General features: G+C 43.6%; 1 protein-coding gene across 2 annotated transcripts in view; it reads left to right on the top strand.

Annotated features, from left to right (window-relative positions):
• LOC139559786 (A-type potassium channel modulatory protein DPP6-like) overlaps nt 1-24154 on the top strand; it is a 140960-nt gene that overhangs the window by 33670 nt on the left and 83136 nt on the right. Inside the window, exon 1 of one of the 2 annotated variants that reach the window (XM_071376143.1) lies at nt 12637-12717. The exons of the other annotated variant lie outside the window; for it this stretch is intronic. Coding sequence (XP_071232244.1) covers nt 12676-12717 — 42 coding nt within the window. The 5' untranslated portion in view covers nt 12637-12675. Of the gene's footprint in view, nt 1-12636; nt 12718-24154 lie in introns of those variants that run through there. 2 annotated transcript variants of the gene reach the window in all.

Below are 24154 nucleotides of genomic sequence, written 5' to 3'. Positions count from 1 at the left end.
CGGTACACAACTGAGCAAGAGGACAAGTACATTAGTGTCTAGTTTGAGAAACAGACACCTCACAAGTCCTCAACTGGCAGGTTCATTAAATAGTACCTGCAAAACACCAGTTTCAACGTCAACAGTGAAGAGGCGACTCCAGGATGCTGGCCTTCTAGGCAACGTTGCAAAAAAAGCCATATCTCAGACTGGCCAGTAAAAAGAAAAGATTAAGATGGACAAAAGAACACAGACACTGGACAGAGGAACTCTGCCTAGAAGGCCAGCATCCCGGAGTTGCCTCTTCACTGTTGACGTTGAGACTGGGGTTTTGCGGTTTCTATTTAATGAAGCTGCCAGTTGAGGACTTGTGAGGCGTCTGTTCCAGAGCCCATTCCAGACCCAGATGCAGACAAAGGAGGCAGATGGTTGGAGTCTTACAATGTTTATTCATCCAAAAGGAGCAGGCAAGAGTTGGTTGTGGACAGGCAAAAGGTCAAAACCAGATCAGAGTCCAGGAGGTACAGAGTGGCAGACAGGCTCGTGGTCAAGGCAGGCATAATGGTCAGGCAGGCAGGTCCAAAGTCCAGAAACAGACAAGGGTCAAAACTGGGAGGACTAGAAAAAGGAGAATTGCAAAAAGCAGGAGAACGGGAACACCGCTGGTTGACTTGGAACATACAAGACGAACTGGCACAGAGAGACAGGAAACACAGGGATAAATACACTGGGGAAAACAAGCGACACCTGGAGGGGGTGGAGACAATAACGAGGACAGGTGAAACAGATCAGGGTGTGACAGGTATTGTATGTGAATTGTAAATTCTTTTGTCTGTAATGTCGTTTTTGTTATTTGTCGGACCCCATTCAGAGTAGCTATCGCCATTGATCCTAATAAATCTAATCAAAATCGAATTTTCAATGCTCATGTAGGAAATACAGTTCCTGATTATATTTTGTGCACTGTATTTAAAATACAATGGCATATAATCCAACACACTACACACATTCTCGGGCCAGATTTACTCATTTAACTGCATTTCACTTTGTTTCTCTCGTAAGTAACTGTGTTTGGAAACAGTGGCACTGCATGTTACTCACTGTCGGATAAAATACTAATATTTCTGAGTCTACTGGGCGAAATTAAGTTCTCTCTCTCTCTCTCTCTCTCTCTCTCTCTCTCTCTCTCTCTCTCTCTCTCTCTCTCTCTCTCTCTCTCTCTCTCTCTCTCTCTCTCTCTCTCTCTCTCTCTCTCTCTCTCTCTCTCTCTCTCTCTCTCTATATATATATATATATAGAGATGTAACTCCAAGTCAATCACACTTCTGTGAAATCAAACTGTCCACTTAGGAAGCAACACTGATTGACAATACATTTCACATGCTGTTGTGCAAATGGAATAGACAAAAGGTGGAAATTATAGGCAATTAGCAAGACACCCCCAATAAAAGAGTGGTTCTGCAGGTGGTGACCACAGACCACTTCTCAGTTCCTATGCTTCCTGGCTGATGTTTTGGTCACTTTTGAATGCTGGCGGTGCTTTCAATCTAGTGGTAGCATGAGACGGAGTCTACAACCCACACAAGTGGCTCAGGTAGTGCAGCTCATCCAGGATGGCACATCAATGCGAGCTGTGGCAAGAAGGTTTGCTGTGTCTGTCAGCGTAGTGTCCAGAGCATGGAGGCGCTACCAGGAGACAGGCCAGTACATCAGGAGACGTGGAGGAGGCCGTAGGAGGGCAACAACCCTGCAGCAGGACCGCTACCTCCGCCTTTGTGCAAGGAGGAGCACTGCCAGAGCCCTGCAAAATGACCTCCAGCAGGCCACAAATGTGCATGTGTCAGCATATGGTCTCACAAGGGGTCTGAGGATCTCATCTCGCTACCTAATGGCAGTCAGGCTACCTCTGGCGAGCACATGGAGGGCTGTGCGGCCCCACAAAGAAATGCCACCCCACACCTTGACTGACCCACTGCCAAACCGGTCATGCTGGAGGATGTTGCAGGCAGCAGAACGTTCCCTTTATTTTTTTGAGCAGTGTATATATATATATATATATATATATATATATACACAAACACAACTTCTGCTCTTCTCTGTCTCCTCTGTACCTTGCTGGGTCATGAAGTAGACTTTCAGGTTGCATCCCCACAGTTTTGTGTCTGCATTAAAGCCTTACAGGGAGGACAAACTGGAACAACTGTAGCATCAATACTGCCATATAAGGGGGAAATGGTTGTGCTGCATACCTGAACAAAATAAGACAGATTTGATTCTGTCTCCATCTGTTGGTAAAACTCAGAACGCATGGATAGACCTTACTGTAAGTTTGCTGCCTAATTATACTGTAATATTTGTTTTTCTCCAGAAGGGTTGAAATAGGTGGCTCAATGATTCTTTCTCCTTTTTCTGTCTCTCTCTCTCATGGTACTGGAGAGTGAGCTCTGTCTATGCGTAACCATACATAAGCATGTTTTGTCAGGGCTCTTTTGTATGTGGGCCATTTAGCTGCATGTAGCCTACATGTACAGTTGAAGTCGGAAGTTTACATACACCTTAGCCAAGTACATTTAAACTCTGTTTTTCACAATTCCTGACATTTAATCCTAGTAAAAATTCCATGTGTTAGGTCAGTTAGGATCACCACTTTATTTTAAGAATGTGAAATGTCAGAATAATAGTAGAGAGAATGATTTATTTCAGCTTTAATTTCTTTTATCACATTCCCAGTGGGTCAGAAGTTTACATACACTCAATTCGTTTTTGGTAGCATTGCCTTTAAATTGTTTAACTTCGGTCAAATGTTTCAGGTAGCCTTCCACAAGCTTCCCACAATAAGTTGGGTGAATTTAGGCACATTCCTCCTGACAGAGTTGGTGTAACCGAGTCAGGTTTGTATGCCTCCTTGTTCGCACATGCTTTTTCAGTTCTGCCCACAAATTTTCTATAGGATTGAGGTCAGGGCTTTGTGATGGCCACTCCAATACCTTGACTTTGTTATCCTTAAGCCATTTTGCCACAACTTTGGAAGTATGCTTGGGATCATTGTTCATTTGGAAGACCCATTTGCGACTAAGCTTTAACTTCCTGACTGATGTCTTGAGATGTTGCTTCAATATATACACATCATTTTCCTGCCTCATGATGCCATCTAGTTTGTGAAGTGCATCAGTCCCTCCTGAAGCAAAGCACCCCCACAACATGATGCTGCCACCTCCGTGCTTCAGGGTTGGGATGGTGTTCTTCGGCTTGCAAGCGTCCCCCTTTTTCCTCCAAACATAAAGATGGTCATTATGGCCAAACAATTATATTTTTGTTTCATCAGACCAGAGGATATTCCTCCAAAATGTATGATCTTTGTCCCCATGTGCAGTTGCAAACCGTAGTCTGGCTTTTTTATGGTGGTTTTGGAGCAGTGGCTTCTTCCTTGCTGAGCAGCCTTTTAGGTTATGTCGATATAGGACTCGTTTTACTGTGGATATAGATACTTTTGTACCTGTTTCCTCCAGCATCTTCACAAGGTCCTTTGCTGTTCTTCTGGGATTGATTTGCACTTTTCGCACCAAAGTACGTTCATCTCTAGGAGACAGAACGTGTCTCCTTCCTGAGCGGTATGATGGCTGCATGGTGTTTATACTTGCGTACTATTGTTTGTACAGATCAACGTGGTACCTTCAGGCATTTGGAAATTGCTCCCAAGGATGAACCAGACTTGTGGAGATCTACAATTTTTATTCTGATGTCTTGTCTGATTTCTTTTGATTTTGCCATGATGTCAAGCAAAGAGACACTGAGTTTGAAGGTAGGCCTTGAAGTACATCCACAGGTACACCTCCAATTGACTTAAATTATGTCAATTAGCCTATCAGAAGCATCTAAAGCCATCATTTTCTGGAATTTTCCAAGCTGTTTAAAGGCACAGTCAACTTAGTGTATGTAAACATCTGACCCACTGAAATTGTGATACAGTGAATTATAAGTGAAATAATCTCTGTAAACAATTGTTGAAAAAATGACTTGTGTCATGCACAAAGTAAATATCCTAAACGACTTGACAAAACTATAGTTTGTTAACAAGACATTTGTGGAGTGGTTGAAAAACAAGTTTTAATGACTCCAACCTAAGTGTATGTAAACTTCCGACCTCAACTGTGCATCCTCCTTGTGGTTGCTCTGTTTTCTCTTCAGCCCCTGTTCACCCTCCCAGGCAGCAGCAGAGCTTCATGTAGTCATAGACCCCACAACTCGTAGGACAGCAGAGCAGATTGCTTTTCCCTGCACATTGAAAGGGGTGAGAGAGATATAGAGTAGATAATGAATGCCTCGTGTTAGGGGAGAGTTGGTGGGGAGAGATGGAACTCGGAACTAAGAACTGTGATTTCCCATTCTGGAATCCGCAGAGTGAGGCCCACTGAGACAGGAAACAGATCTGAAATGATTGATTTTCATCCTGCGCTCCAGATTGGTTGTCAAATCATGGGAATGCAGTAACCCTATTGCCGGATGTGTCAATCTGAATCTCCCAAGCTTGCACTCATACTGAATGGCATTATGGTCAATTTCCATTCAAAATAAGTCTGTGTTGATAGCATGGGACCAGATTACATTTTTTTTTACCTGTTTGGTTCCAATGATGTGTCGAACTGGCTTGTAACCAAGGCACGACTCCAACACCATCATTAAGTTTGCAGACGACACAACAGTGGTAGGCCTGATCACCGACAACGACGAGACAGCCTATAGGGAGGAGGTCAGAGACCTGGTCGGGTGGTGCCAGAATAACAACCTATCCCTCAACGTAACCAAGACTAAGGAGATGATTGTGGACTACAGGAAAAGGAGGACCGAGCACGCCCCCATTCTCATCGACAGGGCTGTAGTGGAGCAGGTTGAGAGCTTCAAGTTCCTTGGTGTCCACATCAACAACAAACTAGAATGGTCCAAACACACCAAGACAGTCGTGAAGAGGGCACGACAAAGCCTATTACCCCTCAGGAAACTATAAAGATTTGGCATGGGTCCTGAGATCCTCAAAAAGTTCTACAGCTGCAACATCGAGAGCATCCTGACTGGTTGAATCACTGCCTGGTACGGCAATTGCTCGGCCTCCGAATACAAGGCACTACAGAGGGTAGTGTGTACGGCCCAGTACATCACTGGTGCTAAGCTGCCTGCCATCCAGGACCTCTATACCAGGCGGTGTCAGAGGAAGGCCCTAAAAATGGTCAATGACCCCAGCCACCCCAGTCATAGACTGTTCTCTCTACTACCACATGGCAAGTGGTACCAGAGTGCCAAGTCTAGAACCAAAAGGCTTCTCAACAGTTTTTACACTCAAGCCAAATAATAAGACTCCTGAACAGGTAATCAAATGGCTACCCGGACTATTTGCATTGTGTTCCCCCCCCACCCCTCTTTTACGCTGCTGCTACTCTCTGTTTATAGTATATGCATAGTCACTTTAACTATATATTCATGTACATATGTACATACTACCTTAATTGGGCCGACCAACCAGTGCTCCCGCACATTGGCTAACCGGGCTATCTGCATTGTGTCCCGCCACCCGCCACCCACCACCCCCTTTTTACGCTACTGCTACTCTCTGTTCATCATATATGCATAGTCACTTTAACATATCTACATGTACATACTACCTCAATCAGCCTGACTAACCAGTGTCTATATGTAGCCTCGCTACTGTTTTTCACTGTCTTTTTACTGTTGGTTTTATTTCTTTACTTACCTATTGTTCATCTAATACCTTTTTTGCACTATTGGTTAGAGCCTGTAAGTAAGCATTTCACTGTAAGGTCTACACCTGTTGTATTTGGCGCACGTGACAAATACACTTTGATTTGATTTGCTCGGGTGCACAGGTGTGCAGCTCCCCGGCAGAAGAAATATCAGGCCGCGGAGAGACGCACGAGATTGAACTCCACTCAACTTTCTAGAGTTTTCCCCATTAACACTATCAATGTTTCCCTTTACTGTGGGAATTGTGATCAAATCAATGCAATATTAGCCACTTTCAATACAACATACCGAAACAAAACAAACTATGCAATACATTTTGTTGTAGTCAGAGCGCATCAGGGTAGGATTCTATTGCATTGACAGGCACAACTCAGGCCCGGACTCCACAGACCTGTGCACCATAACCAATCAGAGCTGCAGTAGGCCTATATGGAAATAGTCCATTGCCATATATTGATTTGTGCCATTCACTTTGAACTGGACTGTATTTACAATATGAATGGTCGGGACTATATCCCTTGTTTTGAGATCAAAGCACAAGCTGAATGTATTCACGTGTGCACATTTGTTCATATTCTTGGCTATTTAGTAAGTTATTAGCCCAGTTATAGGTAATTGCGTCCATCAATAGCACAAAACGTCTACATTTCTAGGCATCTTTGAAACGCGAGTCCGGTAAAGAGCTTTTTTTTATGTCTTAAAGTGGCGGTGTTGCATTTTGAGGCAGGCTTGAGTAAGCTAAGTAGCCAATAGGCAGAGGCGCTGACAGAGATGGCCGCCTCGCTTCGCGTTCCTACGAAACTATGCAGTATGTTTTTTTTTTATGTGTTATTTCTTACATTGTTACCCCAGGTAATCTTAGGTTTTATTACATACAGTCGGGAGGAACTATTGGATATAAGAGCAACATCAACTCACCAACATTACGACCAGGAATACGACTTTCCCGAAGCGGATCCTCTGTTTTGCCCACCACCCAGGACAATGGATCGGATCCACAACGACGCCGTAGAAGGGGCAGATGGAGCGGTCTTCTGGTCAGGCTCCATAAACGGCCACATCGCGCACCGCTCCCAGCATACTACTCGCCAATGTCCAGTCTCTTGACAACAATCGGAGTCGGTACAGCCAGCTGGTTTCCTCACGCATCGCGCCGACAGAAACAAGCATCTTTCTGGTAAGAAGAAGGGCGGAGGTGTATGCCTTATGATTAACGAGACGTGGTGTGATCATAACAACATACAGGAACTCAAGTCCTTCTGTTCACCTGACTTAGAATTCCTCACAATCAAATGCCGACTGCATTATCTACCTAGAGAATTCTCTTCGATTATAATCACAGCCGCATATATATCCCCCCCAAGCAGACACATCGATGGCCCTGAACGATCTTCATTTGACTCTATGTAAACTGGAAACCACATATCCTGAGGCTGCATTTATTGTAGCTGGGGATTTTAACAAGGCTAATCTGAAAACAAGGCTCCCTAAATTCTATCAGCATATCAATTGTGCAACCAGGGTTGTTCTTGGTTGCAATTGTGCAACCATTGTTATTCTTTCTTCCGCGATGCATATAAGGCCCTCCCCCGCCCTCCTTTCGGAAAAGCTGACCACGACTCCATTTTGTTGCTCCCTGTCTATAGACAGAAACTAAAACAGGAAGCTCCCGCGCTCAGGTCTGTTCAACACTGGTCCAACCAATCGGATTCCACGCTTCAAGATCGCTTCGATCACGTAGACTGGGATATGTTCCGCATTGCGACGAACAACAACATTGATGTATACGCTGATTCGGTGAACGGGTTTATTAGCAAGTGCATCAACGATGTTGTACCCACAGCGTCTATTAAAACATTCCCAAACCAGAAGCCGTGGATTGATGGCAGCATTCACGCAAAACTGAAAGAGCGGACCACTGCTTTTAATCAGGTCAAGTTGACCGGAAACATGACCGAATACAAACAGTGTAGCTATTCCCTCCGCAAGGCAATCAAACAAGCTAAGCGTCAGTATAGAGACAAAGTGGAGTCGCAATTCAACTGCTCAGACACGAGATAAAAGGAAAACCAACCCCGTCGCGGACCAGGATGTATGGCTCCCAGACAGACGAAACAACTTCTTTGCTCGCTTTGAGGACACTACAGTGCCACTGGCACGGCCCACTACCAAAACCTGCGGGCTCTCCTTCACTGCAGCCGACGTGAGCAAAACATTTAAACGTGTCAACCCTCGCAAGGCTGCAGGCCCAGACGGCATCCCCAGCTGCGTCCTCAGAGCATGCGCAGACCAGCTGGCTGGTGTGTTTACGGACATATTCAATCAATCCTTATCCCAGTCTGGTGTCCCCCACATGCTTCAAGAGGGCCACCATTGTTCCTGTTCCCAAGAAAGCTAAGGTAACTGAGCTAAATGACTACCGCCCCGTAGCACTCACTTCCGTCATCCTGAAGTGCTTTGAGAGACTAGTCAAGGACCATATCGCCTCCACCCTACCTGACACCCTAGACCCACTCCAATTTGCCTACCGCCCAACAGGTCCACAGACGACACAATCGCAATCACACTGCACACTGCCCTAACCCATCTGGACAAGAGGAATACCTATGTGGGAATGCTGTTCATCGACTACAGCTCAGCATTTAACACCATAGTATCCTCCAAACTCGTCATTAAGCTCGAGACCCTGGGTCTCGACCCCGCCCTGTGTAACTGGGTCCTGGACTTCCTGACGGGCCGCCCCCAGGTGGTGAGGGTAGGTAACAACATCTCCACCCCGCTGATCCTCAACACTGGGGCCCCACAAGGGTGCGTTCTCAGCCCTCTCCTGTACTCCCTGTTCACCCACGACTGCGTGGCCATGCACGCCTCCAACTCAATCATCAAGTTTGCAGACGACACTACAGTGGTAGGCTTGATTACCAACAACGACGAGATGGCCTACAGGGAGGAGGTGAGGGCCCTCAGAGTGTGGTGTCAGGAAAATAACCTCACACTCAACGTCAACAAAACAAAGGAGATGATCGTGGACTTCAGGAAACAGCAGAGGGAGCAGCCCCCTATCCACATCGACGGGACAGTAGTGGAGAAGGTGGAAAGTTTTAAGTTCCTCGGCGTACACATCACGGACAAACGGAAATGGTCCACCCACACAGACAGCGTGGTGAAGAAGGCACAGCAGCGCTTTTTCAACCTCAGGAGGCTGAAGAAATTCGGCTTGTCACCAAAAACACTCACAAACTTTTACAGATACAGTGGGGAGAACAAGTATTTGATACACTGCCGATTTTGCAGGTTTTCCTACTTACAAAGCATGTAGAGGTCTGTAATTTTTATCATAGTTACACTTCAACTGTGAGAGACGGAATCTAAAACAAATATCCAGAAAATCACATTGTATGATTTTTAAGTAATTAATTTGCATTTTATTGCATGACATAAGTATTTGATCACCTACCAACCAGTAAGAATTCCGGCTCTCACAGACCTGTTCGTTTTTCTTTAAGAAGCCCTCCTGTTCTCCACTCATTACCTGTATTAACTGCACCTGTTTGAACTCGATACCTATATAAAAGACACCTGTCCACACACTCAATCAAACAGACTCCAACCTCTCCACAATGGCCAAGACCAGAGAGCTGTGTAAGGACATCAGGGATAAAATTGTAGACCTGCACAAGGCTAGGATGGACTACAGGACAATAGGCAAGCAGCTTGGTGAGAAGGCAACAACTGTTGGCGCAATTATTAGAAAATGGAAGAAGTTCAAGATGACGGTCAATCACCCTTGGTCTGGGGCTCCATGCAAGATCTCACCTCGTGGGGCATCAATGATCATGAGGAAGGTGAGGGATCAGCCCAGAACTACACGGCAGGATCTGGTCAATGACCTGAAGAGAGCTGGGACCACAGTCTCAAAGAAAACCATTAGTAACACACTACGCCGTCATGGATTAAAATCCTGCAGCGCACGCAAGGTCCCCCTGCTCAAGCCAGCGCATGTCCAGGCCCTTCTGAAGTTTGCCAATGACCATCTGGATGATCCAGAGGAGGAATGGGAGAAGGTCATGTGGTCTGATGAGACAAAAATATAGCTTTTTGGTCTAAACTCCACTCGCCGTGTTTGGAGGAAAAAGAAGGATGAGTACAACCCCAAGAACACCATCTCAACCGTGAAGCACGGAGGTGGAAACATCATTCTTTGGGGATGCTTTTCTGCAAAGGGGACAGGGCGAATGCACCGTATTGAGGGGAGGATGGATGGGGCCATGTATCGCGAGATCTTGGCCAACAACCTCCTTCCCTCAGTAAGAGCATTGAAGATGGGTCGTGGCTGGGTCTTCCAGCATGACAACGACCCGAAACACACAGCCAGGGCAACTAAGGAGTGGCTCCGTAAGAAGCATCTCAAGGTCCTGGAGTGGCCTAGCCAGTCTCCAGACCTGAACCCAATAGAAAATCTTTGGAGGGAGCTGAAAGTCCGTATTGCCCAGCGACAGCCCCCAAACCTGAAGGATCTGGAGAAGGTCTGTATGGAGGAGTGGGCCAAAATCCCTGCTGCAGTGTGTGCAAACCTGGTCAAGAACTACAGGAAATGTATGATCTCTGTAATTGCAAACAAAGGTTTCTGTACCAAATATTAAGTTCTGCTTTTCTGATGTATCAAATACTTATTTCATGCAATAAAATTCAAATTAATTACTTAAAAATCATACAATGTGATTTTCTGGATATTTGTTTTAGATTCTGTCTCTCACAGTTGAAGTGTACCTATGATAAAAATTACAGACCTCTACATGCTTTGTAAGTAGGAAAACCTGCAAAATCGGCAGTGTATCAAATACTTGTTCTCCCCACTGTACATTACATCAAGATGGCAAGATGCAGTGGATGGTATAGAGTACAGTATATACATATGAGATGAGTAATCTAGAGTTTGTAAACATATAAATGTGACATTGTTTAACATCTGCTAACCATGTGTATGTGACAATTTTTATTTTATTTTATTTGGTAGCATACTTTGATTCTCTGTAGTAATGGTATGGAAATAATGAATGTGGATTCTTGCATCAAACAACACAATGTCCAGTCACCTCCTTGTTTGAAGGACAAGTGGATAAACAGGTTAATGTCAAGCATGGTATGTTTTTTTCAAAAGTCTCATGTAATGTAGGCGTACATTGAACACCACACATTGGCTGCTACTGTAGGCTGAATGATAGAACAGCTATTTCCATGTTAAAATGTTATGGAATGCATTTTCTCCATTGTTTTTGATGGTAGGCCACTCTGGTAGTCCTACATTAGGATCAAATAGCCACAGTAGCCCACTTGCCCACTGTCTGAAACTATAACTTAAAGCAGGTACAGCCTTAGTGTTCACAGTAAACATTCCCTGGAAGTTGCACAGAATTTTAACAATGTTTCAGTTTGCACTCAGCAGACCTGAAATTTGCTAAGTGCCCCAAAGAATTAGAGGGAACATTGGTTGTGAACAACTGGCAAGTTAGTGTGTGGGTAATGGAGCGGTGCTTGGACCAGAGGACTGTCGAGTCTCAGTGTGAAACAACTCTTTATTGAGTAGAGCCGTTTCACTACTCTAATTTGAAGTGAACAGTTATATCATGTCTGGATGATTCCTTACTTCACTAAATGCTACACTCATAAAGAATAAAGTAACATATCAGAACATGTCAGACTCTTACAATGGGAAAGTTACATTTTTATTCGCACTGATAGCAATCACAGTGTTGTGTTGGTAATCCGTGGTGATTGAGAAAGACTAGTCGTCCTATTCTACCTTGTACAGGATGTACAACTATACTGACAATACAGTACCAATGCATTTCTATTAAACCCATTCAGACACAAACAGCCACCACTGAGCCTAGCTAAACCTAGCTCAGTATGGACCATTATTTAATTGCATTCATAAACGGTGAGTGCGAGACGGCCGACCCCGGAGTTCGGGTGAATTCCCCCTGGTAGATGAGAAGGAGAGGGACACGTAAGCAGAAAGGATAAACATCCCAGCCCACAGAGGGTATAGAGCAGCTGTAAAGTGGTTGGGCTGTTGCTGTGTGGTGTGGTGTGGAGTGTTATGCTGATCTTGGCTGAATGGGGAGAGTGAGATAATGGCCCTGGTAAGTGACTTAGTGCTGATTGTTGTGAAAGAGATGATGCTGAGCTGAGAGCCTGCATGGCTGCTGGGCTGGCTGGCTGGCTATGTCCCATAGACTCCCATAGTGTTGTGTTTCAGCATTGTGTGTGTGTGTGTGTGTGTGTGTGTGTGTGTGTGTGTGTGTGTGTGTGTGTGTGTGTGTGTGTGTGTGTGTGTGTGTGTGTGTGCGTGTGCGTGTGCGTGTGCGTGTGCGTGTGCGTGTGCGTGTGCGCGTGTGCGTGTGTGTGTGTGAGGCCATTCATAGCCGTCAGACAGCTAGTTCTATCTTATACTGTAGAGTCCCTCTGTATACTGACCTGACCTGCTTTAGTTTGATAGGACGGGTGTCACATTCTAGCCGCTGTTGGCTAGCTCAAGAGGGGGTCCTTACGATGACGCTTGTCTACACTTGAGAAATGAGGGCTGTGTCTCGGTGTCTTGCTGAGCTAAGCTGGACTGAATACAAACATACTCTCTAGCACACACACACGCTTATGCACACACACACACACACACACACACACACACACACACACACACACACACACACACACACACACACACACACACACACACACACACACACACACACACTCAGTTTTTTAATGTGAGGCTTGGGGATTTTATGCTGAATCGCTGAGTGTATGAAGCCTCTCACCATGATGGGCTAAGGTGTGTCTCCACTATGGACAGATCTTGACTCAGCTTCACTCAGCCAGTCCATATCACTCTGCTCAGTCTCTGGCTCATGCTAACAGCCCTTCCTAACACTTGGAATGAAAACTCGCAAGTTATCCAGAGTGGAAAGAGTGTGGAAGGTGAGTTTGGCCTCTCTACTTGTACATTTGTTCTTGGTGTGAATTTATAGCTTTGACAACTTTGATGTTCCTAGATTTTTATTTCTCTGATATTTAGGGCTTTGTAGATGGATTTGGTTGGATTTGGGAACATAATGTTGGCCTGATTTTGTGTTAGCTTGATGTATTACCAAGATTGTTAGTATATTGGTTGAAGTATGGGTGTTATGACTTGCTATTAACTGTCTCAGATAGTTGAGACATTTGTCAGCGTGATCTATCCTCTTCCCTCAGTCAAACCTTTCAGGTGTTTGTTCATTCTCACTTTGAAGAGATATGGTTCTCCAACAAATGAGCTTTGGTACACTTCTCTATATTTTATTGCACATAAAATAAATGGAATGTAAACAATTCTGCTGCACATTCCAGAAACAAGTTGCACAGTAATTAAAAACAATGCTTCCCCAGCCGAGATAATAGGGGCTGGGTATTTACTGTTGTAGCAACACAGATGGCCTTATTGCTGAAATTCAAAGCTAGGTGGGCACAAAGGTATTGTATAGAGAAGCTAGCATAAAAGGAGTCGTTATGTTGTCCAAATAATCTTCTTTGCTTGAAAAGAAAAACAGTACTAAGAACAATTCTTACCTGATGTTTACCATTAGAAAAACGTGTTTTTATTTGAAAAATGCCCTGCCATATAAGCTAGAGGAGACAGAGTGGGGACATTTCAGAGCCCCCAGCCTTCTCACAAATATAGTTTTACAGTTTTGAAATTCCCCAAAGGACACTTACAGCGAAGGATCCATTAAGTGGGTAGTAATGTACAGTGTATCATAATGGACCTTGTCCATGGGTATAAGTTGTGGTTAACAATCACGTTTCTGTAATGTGCTTCTCTTCGATAATACCTTAACATGCATAGTCAGCAGGGGTATAATCATTACTCCAAACAGTTGCAAAACATTCCTAGTGTTTCAATTGGACAGATTCAGCAAACAGAGAGGGACCTACCTGAATCTGTCCAATAACAACTCTGGTTTTTGTTGCAAACCAGAATATTTGGAGTAATGATTAGAGAGTAATGATGACACCCCAGCTCAAAGTAGGTAGTAAAGCTTTATGTTTATTATGACTCCAAGTGAATTAAACCTTCTCATCCTTTGTAATACCATTTCGTTTTTTTCAACCATTGGAAATCCTCTCATGCATATCCTAATACATTTACAATGCTTAGTCTACTGCTTTCGCCTGATTAATATTGTATTACTATTCCAATGAAGGTCTCTTGGTGCTAAGAGCTGCTCCATATTTTGCCAGAGTGCATGGACCTCATATTGCCTCATTTGTGATTCAACTGTACCTGACCAAACTGTAAAACTATTGGCTGCTCCTCGACATACACTACCAGTCCTGTGCAGATATGAAAGTCAGCAGGCGATTGGCCAAAATAGGCTGGCCAAACTCAGGCCAACAAGGTGCGGTGAGGACTCATGTATGGAGACTGTATCCTCTGTAATTTTGATCACCTCATGTTAATATAGCTCTGTGCTGATACTGATCTGTTGGTATTTCCAGTGCAACATCCCAGAGTTTTGTCATCTCTGTTGCTTTGATATTGTGATATGACTGAACATTTCATATGTACAGTGGGGAGAACAAGTATTTGATACACTGCCGATTTTGCAGATTTTCCTACTTAAAAAGCATGTAGAGGTCTGTAATTTTTATCATAGGTACACTTCAACTGTGAGAGACGGAATCTAAAACAAAAATCCAGAAAATCACATTGTATGATTTTTAAGTAATTAATTTGCATTTTATTGCATGACATAAGTATTTGATACATCAGAAAAGCAGAACTTAATATTTGGTACAGAATCCTTTGTTTGCAATTACAGAGATCATACGTTTCCTGTAGTTCTTGACCAGGTTTGCACACACTGCAGCAGGGATTTTGGCCCACTCCTCCATACAGACCTTCTCCAGATCCTTCAGGTTTCGGGGCTGTCGCTGGGCAATACGGACTTTCAGCTCCCTCCAAAGATTTTCTATTGGGTTTAGGTCTGGAGACTGGCTAGGCCACTCCAGGACCTTGAGATACTTCTTACGGAGCCACTCCTTAGTTGCCCTGGCTGTGTGTTTCGGGTCGTTGTCATGCTGGAAGACCCAGCCACGACCCATCATCAATGCTCTTACTGAGGGAAGGAGGTTGTTGGCTAAGATCTCGCAATACATGGCCCCATCCATCCTCCCCTCAATACGGTGCAGTCGTCCTGTCCCCTTTGCAGAAAAGCATCCCCAAAGAATGATGTTTCCACCTCCATGCTTCACGGTTGGGATGGTGTTCTTGGGGTTGTACTCATCCTTCTTCTTCCTCCAAACACGGCGAGTGGAGTTTAGACCAAAAAGCTCTATTTTTGAATCATCAGACCACATGACCTTCTCCCATTCCTCCTCTGGATCATCCAGATGGTCATTGGCAAACTTCAGACGGGCCTGGACATGCGCCTGCTTGAGCAGGGGGACCTTGTGTGCGCTGCAGGATTTTAATCCATGACGGCGTAGTGTGTTACTAATGGTTTTCTTTGAGACTGTGGTCCCAGCTCTCTTCAGGTCATTGACCAGGTCCTGCCGTGTAGTTCTGGGCTGATCCCTCACCTTCCTCATGATCATTGATGCCCCACGAGGTGAGATCTTGCATGGAGCCCCAGACCGAGGGTGATTGACCGTCATCTTGAACTTCTTCCATTTTCTAATAATTGCGCCAACAGTTGTTTCCTTCTCACCAAGCTGCTTGCCTATTGTCCTGTAGCCCATCCCAGCCTTGTGCAGGTCTACAATTTTATCCCTGATGTCCTTACACAGCTCTCTGGTCTTGGCCATTGTGGAGAGGTTGGAATCTGTTTGATTGTGTGTGGACAGGTGTCTTTTATACAGGTAACGAGTTCAAACAGGTGCAGTTAATACAGGTAATGAGTGGAGAACAGGAGGGCTTCTTAAAGAAAAACTAACAGGTCTGTGAGAGCCGGAATTCTTACTGGTTGGTAGGTGATCAAATACTTATGTCATGCAATAAAATGCAAATTAATTACTTAAAAATCATACAATGTGATTTTCTGGATTTTTGTTTTAGATTCCGTCTCTCATAGTTGAAGTGTACCTATGATAAAAATTACAGACCTCTACATGCTTTGTAAGTAGGAAAACCTGCAAAATCGGCAGTGTATCAAATACTTGTTCTCCCCACTGTATATGTCCAAGCTCCTGAGAGATGTGGCTTTGCCACGATGCTGTGTGTCTCATTGATGTTCACAAGTGGGATTGTCTTTGTTCTGTGAAACATTATTTGCGTCATGTTTGTGTGTGTGTTTGGGGGTGTTTTCGTTAGGTCTGTAGAGAAGAGGTAATGTTACTACTGAATGCAGGGGCGCAACTTTCACTGGGGACGGGGACGGGACATGTCCGCCCCACATTCTGATATTGCATTTTTGTCCCCCACAGTTTTATCATTGGAATATGATACAAAACGAGTCAATGGTGTGCTTTAGGACCATGCAGACGCCTCAGAGCAGTCGGGTAGGCTGTTTGGAGTGTTTATTAAAAAAAATATATATATACAGTGGGGCAAAAAAGTATTTAGTCAGCCACCAATTGTGCAAGTTCTCCCACTTAAAAAGATGAGAGAGGCCTGTACATTTCATCATAGGTACACTTCAACTATGACAGACAAAATGAGGGGAAAAAATCTAAAAAATCACATTGTAGGATTTTTTATGAATTTATTTGCAAATTATGGTGGAAAATAAGTATAACTTCACACAGAGATAATACTTTTTTTTAAAGGATTAAATCTGATATAATACTTAGTCTACACTGTTGAATTTGCCTACACCGATTCTCCTTTATGCCCAACCCTATGTTGGGTTCTATGGTAATCCTTGACCATGCTCCTTCCTCTCGTTGAACAGTAATTACGGAGGACATTTTATATGGATATATTCTTCGTCATGCCCTTGACTCTGCCCCAGGATATATTTAGCTTCATTTCCCCTCACATACAGACACGAACCAGGCTCTGTTAACTTGTGTTTTAAGATTGATCAAGAACTTTCTGCTCCTTGAGTCTCACCTGGATTTCATCTCATTCCTGAAGTGCTGCACGTTCTTTTAGCCTGGTCCGAGATCTGTTTGTGCTGTCTTGACAACTCCTATGGTCATTGTCAGGTTTGGAATGCTACGTTTGACAGGCAATGTTTTTCTGCTGTAGATAATGTATTATATCCTTGACCTGCCACTGCAAAGCCCCCTGTTACTATTCATTCATATTTTATTGCTGTTGTTGTGCTCACTCCATGCTAGATTACCATGGAAACTACTTGCCAATAAATAGCTTTGATTTTAAAGGTCCTTTGGCTTCATTCATGTTTTACGGCACTATTGTAAGCAGTTGATGGGGAGGAATAAGGTTGATGAGGCCCATAAGTCTGGTTTATGTCACTATAACAGCAGATGGGTTAATGGCCCTTTAATGAGTGCTGAGTCATGATGAAGAGAGTGTGTGGATCAGGGGTGGATTTAGTGAGGTGAATGTTGCAGATCGTTTTACCTTTGGATACAGTTTTTTGCTGCGAGGACTACCGTTTAAATGTTGCCGGTAGCAATGTAGAGAATAGAGCTGACCGACACGATTCCCTATTCTACCTGAAAGACAAACATATGTGTTCTACACAGTACATTTCTATCTGACCGTTTTGTAACGTTGCACCATGCTGAACAGGCCCCAGGTGTCTTTGGAATTCTTGGTGTTTTGCTTCTGAAACACTTGTTCATGTTATTTGGAAAACCTCTTCTTTGCTTTTAATGCACTCAACATTAAAGCTACAGTGATTTAGTGATGTTTCTTCTGTCCAGATTTGAGTTTAAGAGTTTGATTGCCTTCAATTTGATTGAACTGTTTTGGTTAATACCCTTAATACCCATTTGGACAAAACAACAACTGTTTATTTCTTGATTACTTTGCAGTAAATTGCTAAGAGGTCCTCTTGGGTCTTTTTCCCTTGTAACTAAACTATTCCACAAAAGTTTATTTGATGAAATATTCATAACTGAGATGGAAGAGATGGCACATTTCTCTGTCTGCTCCTTGCTTTCCCCACGCTAGGTGAGGATAGGAGAGAAGCACGAGACGAAGGAGCCATCATTGGAGTCATAACATAAGTAAACAAAACCAGTGAGAGATTATGCAGTCGGGCTCCAAGCCTGTGTTGGTTTATTATGGGGACTAGAGACTACACATGGGTGAGCAGAGCCCTCTGTAACAGTGTAAAGCTGCAATCATCAGACCAAAATGTTTCACTCCACAACTGAACATACACAAAGCTTTGTAAAAGTTGCTTTGTACCTAAAGGCACTCTCACATCAAACTCTCATATAGGCCTACTGTACAAAAAGTCATGCAATTACACACAAGGTGACAAAAAATCTACTCAATGAAATAACCATTGGATATTAGCACTGTGCGTGTGTTTGTTTGCATGTATGTGTGCATTTTGCGTGCGTGTATGTGTGCGCCAGTACATACTTGTGTGCGCACATACTGTGCGTGTCTGTGCGTGTGTACTGTATATACACGTATGTGACTGTGTGTGCATGCACATATGAGTGTATGAGACACAGACATTCGTGGCAGATTAATGATTTCCCTGCGAAATGCCCCTGATGGTAAAAATGAGATAATGAGCTTGATGAAGGAGCCATAGACTTGTTAATTACCTTTCTGTAATTACTGAGCGATGAGAAAGGCTCTCAAACTCTCTTTTCGAAACTTCTCTCCCTCTCATTATTACATGACAGATGGAACTGCATGTTTTTACAGCACTGAATGGACGACCTTTTAGAATACAGATTAACTGTGATGAACTGTGCCAATCCTCCCCCATCCTCCCCCATCTCGCTAGTTTAACGTTCTCTCTCAGACTTTAAAATCAAATCAAACTTTATTTGTCACATGCGCTGAATACAACAAGTGTAGACCTTACCGTGAAATGCTTACTTACAAGCCCCTAACCAACAATGCAGTTCAAGAAAGAGTTAAGAAAATATTTACCAAATAAACTAAAGTAAAAAATAACACAATAAAATAACAATAATGAGGATATATGCAGGGGGTACCGGTATACCCCTGCCAAGGTGTAGAACAGAAGAGCTGTGGATGGGATATGGAGCTGCTCAGTGCTTTCACTCTGCTAATATGCACATGGTAAATTGGAATGGAGCGGCAGCTCAGGAGGGTGTTTTGCGTGCTGCCAATTGTAAAGTGAAGGTGCGCGGTGTGAAAATCCAAACAGCCAGGGAAGGTCGGGCGAGGGGGCGGTCAGTGACGGCCAGATGGAGTGACGCCAAAGGGCGTAGGGAACGTGACAGACTGTCAACTATGCCTGGATTTGTCAGACGACTGGCCTAGTCTGGTGGTTACCGTGGGAACAGGTTGTTTTTCCTGCAGCCACAGCATCGGAACCTTGAGACGCTTCACAACTACCTCATTGATCCACAGGGTCTAATTCAGGGAATGCTTGAAGGCACACTGTGTGTTACATGAGTGGGCTGCAGTTGTGCATTGAGTTGGTGAGTTCTTTATACAGCAATTATTTTGTCCATGAGCATGAGTACAAACATCCACGCACACACACCTTTAACATACAAGCCAATAGGTCTAATCTGTCCTTTAAGATAGCCCTCAATGCTGTTTCTGTCACAGAAAGTGCATAGTGTGTTTGGCCATAGATGGTTTAAAGTGGTTGTTGTCTGCAACCTGGATTGTATAAGACCGATCAAATCAAATCAAATGTTATTTGTCACATCCACCGAATACAACAGGTGTAGAACTTACCGTGAAATGCTTACTTACAAGCCCTTAACCAACAATGCAGTTCAAGAAATAGAGTCAAGAAAATATTTACTAAATAAACTAAAGTAAAAAATATAAAATAAAAAGTAACACAATAAAGTAATAATAACGAGGCTATATACAGGGGGTACCGGTACCGAGTCAATGTGCGGGGGTACAGGTCAGTGTGCGGGGGGTACAGGTCAGTGTGCGGGGGTACAGATACCCTTTGGACTGTGATGTCAGTGGAGTGAGGAGCGCAGATGATGATAATGACCAGCTATCACACCGCTGGCATGGCCTTTATCTCCTCTCCCCCGCACACTCCCTGCTCTGTCTGTCTCTTTAATGACCCTGTACAGCTGGTCATCAGTTACCACGGTGACATGGCTCTTTATGTAACATCAGTCTAGACAGTTTTATCCCTATCAACTCTAGGAAAGTTAAGACCAGACAGAGGCACCGTACAGGAGCTACGTGGCTTTATTCTCTAGAAGTAACCACCATCTCCATCAGTTCACGTGACCGACAGGAACTTCCAGACACATTACTAATCAGTAATGACCATCCAATTCCCATCCTTACGTGTTTAGATGGCCCACTTTAGTCAGATCATATCATTTGAATGCAGGTCATGAGGTGAATGCATGTCTATTGTCAATGTGAAGTGGAAACAATTTCAACCAGGGACTCTTAATGTAATCCTGCTCTTTATGGGATATTACCGTAGTATGTCTCCGTTTCTGCATCAATAGCTGAACTGCCTGTGTCATGAATAAGTGGTAATGTATCTCCACTATGTAGATTGGATCATTAAATGATCATACGTTTGTTAATGGCTGCTGACCAACATGCAAGTGTGTGGCTTCCCTTGGTGATCACAGGACGGAGCTAGCATACGTGATGGGGCAGCACTGTGGATTGACTGATCATGGACTGACATGCTGGGGCAGCACTGTGGATTGACTGATCATGGACTGACATGCTGGGGCAGCACTGTGGATTGACAGATCATGGACTGACATGCTGGGGCAGCACTGTGGATTGACTGATCATGGACTGACATGCTGGGGTAGCACTGTGGATTGACTGATCATGGACTGACATGCTGGGGTAGCACTGTGGATTGACTGATCATGGACTGACATGCTGGGGTAGCACTGTGGATTGACTGATCATGGACTGACATGCTGGGGTAGCACTGTGGATTGACTGATCATGGACTGACATGCTGGGGTAGCACTGTGGATTGACTGATCATGGACTGACATGCTGGGGTAGCACTGTGGATTGACTGATCATGGACTGACATGCTGGGGTAGCACTGTGGATTGACTGATCATGGACTGACATGCTGGTCAACACAATATGAAGGTTCTAGTGTTAGGACCACTGCTATAATTGTGTTCTTGGACGAAGAGGAAACATAATAGGAATAAATCAACCAAAATGTAGCTCCAGACAGCCATTGTGTATGCATGCTTAGATGCCTAATGGTATTTTCATTTTCAAACGGCTAGAAAAGTCTCCCCTGGCCTCCCCTGACCCATCATTGTTAGATTTCTCCAATTAAATGTGAATGTCTGTTCTGTTGTTGCTCCCCCCTGTCTGCTGGAGGATGAAGATAGATGTTGCCAGGCACCTACCTCGGCTGTGATAATCAATCCCTCCACCCGTCACTGTGTCTGAGGCTCTGCTGTCGTTTGGCTCGGCCTGTCTGTTGTTGTCTAGCCCACTCCACTGTATCAGCAGTGTTTTGTTTTTAATGCACAGTGTTTATGGTCCAAATGCAACCACATCCCTCTGTCCGTAAAGAAATGTGCTTCCAAATAAATTGTAGGTAATGATTGGGAAACTGAATATTCAGGATCCATTTGCTTTATCTTTTAGCAGTGTTTCGGTGCCTCAGTGAATGACTAGAGGGCATGTATTAATGGAAGTAACAGAAAACAGGGTGAAGAGAGAGAAGTTTTAAGTCTTATACACACCTTGCATTGTGTCACTGCAGTATTCTGAATTCTTCCCTAATTATGAGATTTATTCATTTTTATCTATTTACCATTTTGTACATTTGTTAAGCAACAACCTGTTTGAAATAGTGTATGCTGCATAGTGTATGCTACAGATGTCAAACAGATTATGAGTATAGCTGTTTGGTTATGACAAGCTATGTTTGATTGATTTGAGGAGCTATAGAAGGAGCTAGTTCCACAGCATACCTTGCACTGATCTGCTGAAATCTTCCACTGCTGCCAGTGAAGCGGTGCGTTTGCTGTCCATCTCATGTGGTGCTGAAATCTGTCAATTAAGCTGTCCATCTCATGTGGTGCTGAAATCTGTCAATGGGAGCTGTCCACAGTTTACAATTTTTTGGATCTGAAAACTGCTGTCCATCACTGATTGTTCATGGTGGGGCTGAAATGTTGAGATACCTCTCCTGTCATCTTACCTTTGGTGTCACTGAAGTATGGCCCCGTCAGTTAAAATATCCACACATTTCAGCGTTATCTGAAGTTTCCCAGTTCTCACCGTTGTCTTACCTGGCTGGCTGTGCTGCCAGGGTTAACAATCCTATCGTTCTGCTTTTACCGTATGCTTTATGAAAACGCAGATATTGACTAGACTAGTTCCGGAGTAGCTCAAGGTTACCTTTTTCACTACACATTACATGTGTACTTAGTTTCCATGACAATATTGTCCATAAATAAAGGTTTATTATGTGGTTATTAAAATACGTTTTGAACAAACACACACTCCCTGATGAAATATTATTTAGTTATGATTCCAATAGCCAAATTTTATGAGGCATATTGATGTTTTCTCTTTGCAAAAAGACTGATTTGATTCAGGCAGTGCAAGTTTGGAAAAGGGAATACGTTAATATGGGGCAGTAGGTAGCCTAGTGGTTAGAGCTTTAGGTCAGGATCGAATCCCTGAGGTGACAAGGTAAAAATCTGTTGTTCTGCTCCTGAACGAGCCAGTTAACTCACTGTTCCCCGGGAGGCCATTGTAAATAAGAATTTGTTCTTAACTGACTTGCCTAGTTAAATAAAGGTAAAATAAAATAAAAACACAATACAACAATATTTTGAAAATATGACATCTCCTTGAATCAATATTAGGAGCGAACTATGTTTATAGAACTAGGAAATATGTTTATACATGGAGTTATCACCTACACACACACATAGCCGACACAAGTTCCTCACTAATATTGGTTTGTTTCTATTTCAAGCTCCCATCACTGAGTCAGGCTTACTCTACTCTCTAGAGGGGCGAGTTTACCATTTCCCCACATTTGACTGGTGCAAGAGGGCAGTCACTCTGCTGAGATTGGCTCTGAATCTACATTAACAGGGAGTATGCTTTCCATGAGCGTGAGAAGAGCATCAGTTTAATAGAAATAAGTAGGCATGCAGGATGTACTACCGGGATCTCCCTTTAGAGATATCTCTATGGAGTTTTCAGAGACGTTCCACAGAGTGAGTGAGATGCAGGCAGCCCAGTACAAACAGAGTGTCTGATGGGAAGGAAACTATTTATAGTGCATGTGGGAGTACTACTATACAACAGTGTTTCTCAAGGGGCTGCGTCGCCACACACTTTGTATTCAGACTCAACTTACTGTGGAAGAACTGCACTGTTGGTTAAGGGCTTGTAAGTAAGCTTTTCATGGTAAAGTCTACACTTGTTGTATTCGGCGCATGTGACAAATAAAGTTTGATTTGATTTGAAGAATGCTCTGTAGAATGGTGATATTAATTATGTGTATTTATTGTGAGTGCTTCATAAATGAGGTCCTGTATAGCTCAGTTGGACCGTATATTCTTTATGTTAGGTTTTACTCTGTGTTCGCTCCCTAGTGCTGGTAAGGGCACAGATGACAAGACAGAGGATTATGGTCGAGGTGGTTTCATGACTCTGAAGATTCACAGTACAGGCACAGAACAGCACAGCACATTGTATGTAGTACATTGGCTAGGGCACTTTAAGGCTTTGATTGACAGTTTGCATCACCAGGGTTAGATTTCCGGTGCCACCCATATGTAAATCTGCTAAATGGAATATATATAAATAAATGATACTCGTTAAATTAGATTTCCATGTATGCTTTATAAAACCATATTTATCTTTAGGAGACGGGAGGAGGTGCCTACCCTGCTTAGTAATTAGTACAAACATCATTACGATGATTCAGCTTGTTCTCTGAGGTCTTGAAGAGTAAACACATGTTTATAGATTGGTTTGAGAGGTGTAATCCATTCAAGACCCATTGCTGTTGTCTGCATAGCTCATAAATAACGAGGAGAAGTAATAACGTTTCCCAAAACTAAGCCCCATTTGTTAGACCGGTCACTGTCGATTACTCTCTGACCTCTGAATGGGAGCATCAACAGAGGGACCACCAGATCACTGAATCATTATCAAAAATGCCTTTTGTCAATGGTCAGCATCACAAACATTAATCTTGGCTAATCAGAATGCAGCAGTAACCGCACTGGAGGCCATATTAATTAGACTAAATGACCTGTATAAATGTTTGTTGTTATCGCTTTGTAGTTCAGGTTT

This window comes from Salvelinus alpinus, chromosome 30, assembly GCF_045679555.1.
Source record: "Salvelinus alpinus chromosome 30, SLU_Salpinus.1, whole genome shotgun sequence".
NCBI classification, from domain to species: Eukaryota; Metazoa; Chordata; class Actinopteri; order Salmoniformes; family Salmonidae; genus Salvelinus; species Salvelinus alpinus.
Note: the sequence above shows the minus strand (reverse complement) of the source record. Positions and strands in the feature narration are given on the sequence as shown.